This window comes from Limulus polyphemus, unplaced genomic scaffold (assembly GCF_000517525.1).
Source record: "Limulus polyphemus unplaced genomic scaffold, Limulus_polyphemus-2.1.2 Scaffold1454, whole genome shotgun sequence".
In the NCBI taxonomy this organism is placed as follows: domain Eukaryota; kingdom Metazoa; phylum Arthropoda; class Merostomata; order Xiphosura; family Limulidae; genus Limulus; species Limulus polyphemus.
The window spans coordinates 16,747-20,120 of record NW_013667064.1 but is presented as its reverse complement, the minus strand read 5'-3'; the positions used below and the strand labels follow the sequence as shown (position 1 = coordinate 20,120).

Here is a 3,374-nt window from a genome sequence, read left to right as displayed (position 1 = left end):
TGCGACCTACGTACCGACATTTGCAGTGGCACGAGAATTCATAAATAACCATACTTTTCTGTGTGGTAGGTATCGATTCTTTGTGTGTTTCAGGCAACAGCTTATGTGTGAAATAAGCACAGTAGGGGTTCACTGCAGAAAAACATTTAATAATGTCCGTTTTCAAATGTTTTTCAAATTTTGTTGAAATGCTACCAATCCATGGTAGTTTTAGGTAAACAGGACACTTGTTAGGACCAAATTTTGGGGCAGTTGAGAAGCTCGCAATTTTCCTTGAAGTAATTTGATTGATGACGTTTTCTGGATACTCATTTTCTAGAAAAATAGTTTTAATTGTCTTCAATTTGAAATCTAGTTTAGATTTTGAACAGATAACTAGAGCCCAATGGACTAAAGTAGCAATAAGGTTTGTTTTGCGACTTTTAGGACTGAAAGAATCCCATAGTGTGTACTGTCCTGTAAAGGTAGGTTTCCTGTATATACTGGTGAGAAAATGAAAGTCATCTTTTTCAACTAAGATGTCTGGGAATGGTAAAGAGTTATGTTGTTCTCTTTCAAAAGTAAATTTGGGAGCCCAGTGCAACGAGTTTAGGTCTTGCAAGAAACACTCACATTCGTGTTCAGTTTTAAAAATGGCAAGTGTGTCATCTACATAGTGGAAGTAAACAGCAGGTCTGGTAACTTTGTTGAATAGTTCTTTTTCATGGAAAAAATAATTCCTATACAATCTACACTTCCTTCAGTAGGTCTGTGACATTTCCTGATTGGCTTAAGGACTTGCCAATCAGTGATTGCCTTACCGGCCTACGTTGATCTGACTCATTTTATAAGCTGTACCATTTCCTATAGATCATTTTCCAGACGGTTCTGCTATGATTAGTGTCTGGCGAAAACCTTCAGCATATATTTCCTTTGCAACATCTCAACCAATTGGTCCAGTTATCAATGCTATTTTCAAGTTTTGAACAACTTGACTTTCAAGATCTACATATGCCAATGTTTTCGTTTATCAACATTATTATTCAAGATATGTGCAAGAACTCAGCTAACAGATGTTTCCGCATATAAAAGTTAACTCTTTCTGTAAAAATGGGTCAAAATAAAATGCACATCATGACCTTGTACAGTGTTACATTAAAATTTAATTAAAAAGCTCAAATAAGCAGTGAGTAATAATGTTTTTTGCATATTTATTTACAAATTAAAATAAAAAATTGTGAACTCTTCTGCTTAGCCTAACAAAATTTCAATAAAATAAATCATTTAAGATTGCACTAGCTCAAGCACACGTGCACAACATGAAACTAATTAGGTTGATTCTTTATGAAACCGGTAATAGGTTCCTGTTGTGATTTACTGCTTTCCACAGAAAAATTACTGTTCCAGTTGTATAAAAATGGCAATAAAACCATCAAACAGATCCGAAAAAGGTTAAAAGTTGAAAATGTTAAGTAATTTGGAACTTTCTGAACAATACTGCAATCAGTGCAGAGGAAAAATCTTATTATTCATTTTATTTCAGAGTTTTACTTTTCATTTCAGTATACATTAATTAGTGTTTAAGAAATGAAATATAAATTCTTACAAAAAAATATATGATAGTTAGTTAGGAAGTTCTAGATGTTATATATATAGATGTATATAGTTCTAGATGTTAAATAAAACACAAATGAAAAGTGTAAAATGAAAATGATTATTTTTATTCTTAGTACGAAAATCACCTTTCACTCAGACTGACTCAGTAAAGACTGTAAATTCACACAAGCTTTTCATATAAATACTTTAATAAAAATCTAAATTTTTCATATGCAATACACTTGTAATATTTACTGAAAGCTTCCTACCTAAGTTTTCTAAAGTTACACATAATAAATGTAAACTTACATTATGTATAGTTTCACAGCTCCAAGTTTGTCAAATTGACCAACTTTGTTCTTATGAAGTTCATTGCTGTTATTAACTTGTTAACTAACTGAATGTTAGACCTTTGAACAGATGACTATAATGTAACTATACAATTACAGGATTAAAATGTCTGTCAATTTTCAGTCACACTTTATAGGGGAAACAAATTCACATTTATTTGAATATTCACAATTTTATTTCAACCATTAAACTAAAGAACAGACTACAACAGAAACCACAAATTACATCCAAATCTTTCACACAAAGATACCTGATATTTTCAAACTATAAAAACTTAATGGACTAGACAGTTTTATCTAGTAAGTTACCTCTCAGTATTTCAGGCACCACTCCAGAATATTGGCAGGAAATGCCTAATGTCTCCTGAATGGCTGCACTTATTTTAACATCTCCAACTCCAAGTATCACTTTCTCCTTTTTCTTTCCTTTTGGAACATTTGTTTCCAAGAACAGCTGAAGATCCTCATGCATCAAACCTAAGAATAACAAATGAATTTAAAGGGTTTTTATACATAAAATAGCTATAGTTAATGGATAAAATAAATAGATCAGAGAAAAATAACTAAGCCAAAATTCAAGTTACTAATAAGTTCACAGAAAATAAAAACTATTTGTCTCTGAAAACTACCTGTAACATATGGCACAGGAAAAACCTGACAGGCATAACTAAGGTACTGCATATTTTTTGCATAAATATTTCAAGAAAATGCTTTGTGTTTCACATTTAAATTGATTCAATTAATATTATTACATACATAATCATGTTGACACTAGTGACTATAAGTTACCAGCTGTTTTGACTGAGGTGTCTAAACATTTCAATATATGTTTTCTTTTAAACACTTTCAATAAATAAAAAGTATTACACATGAATAAATTGATTTTTTTCATAATAAAATAGGAAGTTTCCAACAACAAATTTAAGACCAAGCTTTTTGTTTTTATTTCAAACACAGTTTCATTTGTGTCAAATAACATACAATTGTTTTAAAAGCATTAATTTTAACTAACAAAGCAGTGCTTGGTATGATTGGCTTGTAAGCACATCACTACTATCTTCCAAAATAGAAATCAGACCACATCCTACAATAATAAAAACATTTACACCATAATTAAGGTCTTACTCCTTAACATTATTTTTGTCCAGCAATAACATCATCAAACTGAACATTACTTAACATTTATGAACTGTAAAGTAAAAATCATAGAAATTCTGGATAAAATTGAAGAATCTCGGATTGAGTTGTATATACACCCTAATTAAAATTGTATCCCAGTTTGTGGTAAACAAGGTAAAAATGAATTGCAAGTAGACCTGATTTGAATTGTAAAGTGAGATACTGGACAAATTATTCCCAGTGTGCAAGTGTGTGTGTGTGTGTGTGTGTGTGTGTGTGTGTGTGTGTGTGTGTGTGTGTGTGTGTGTCGTCTGTCGAAATAAATGCACA

At 31.2% G+C, this 3,374-nt stretch overlaps 1 protein-coding gene across 1 annotated transcript in view; it reads right to left on the bottom strand.

Annotated features, from left to right (window-relative positions):
• The window catches only part of LOC106463656 (nucleolar protein 56-like), a 51,338-nt gene that overhangs the window by 33,204 nt on the left and 14,760 nt on the right, over positions 1-3,374 (bottom strand). The window contains exon 3 of the mRNA XM_013923707.2: positions 2,235-2,402. Coding sequence (XP_013779161.1) covers positions 2,235-2,402 — 168 coding nt within the window. The remainder of the gene's footprint in view (positions 1-2,234; positions 2,403-3,374) is intronic.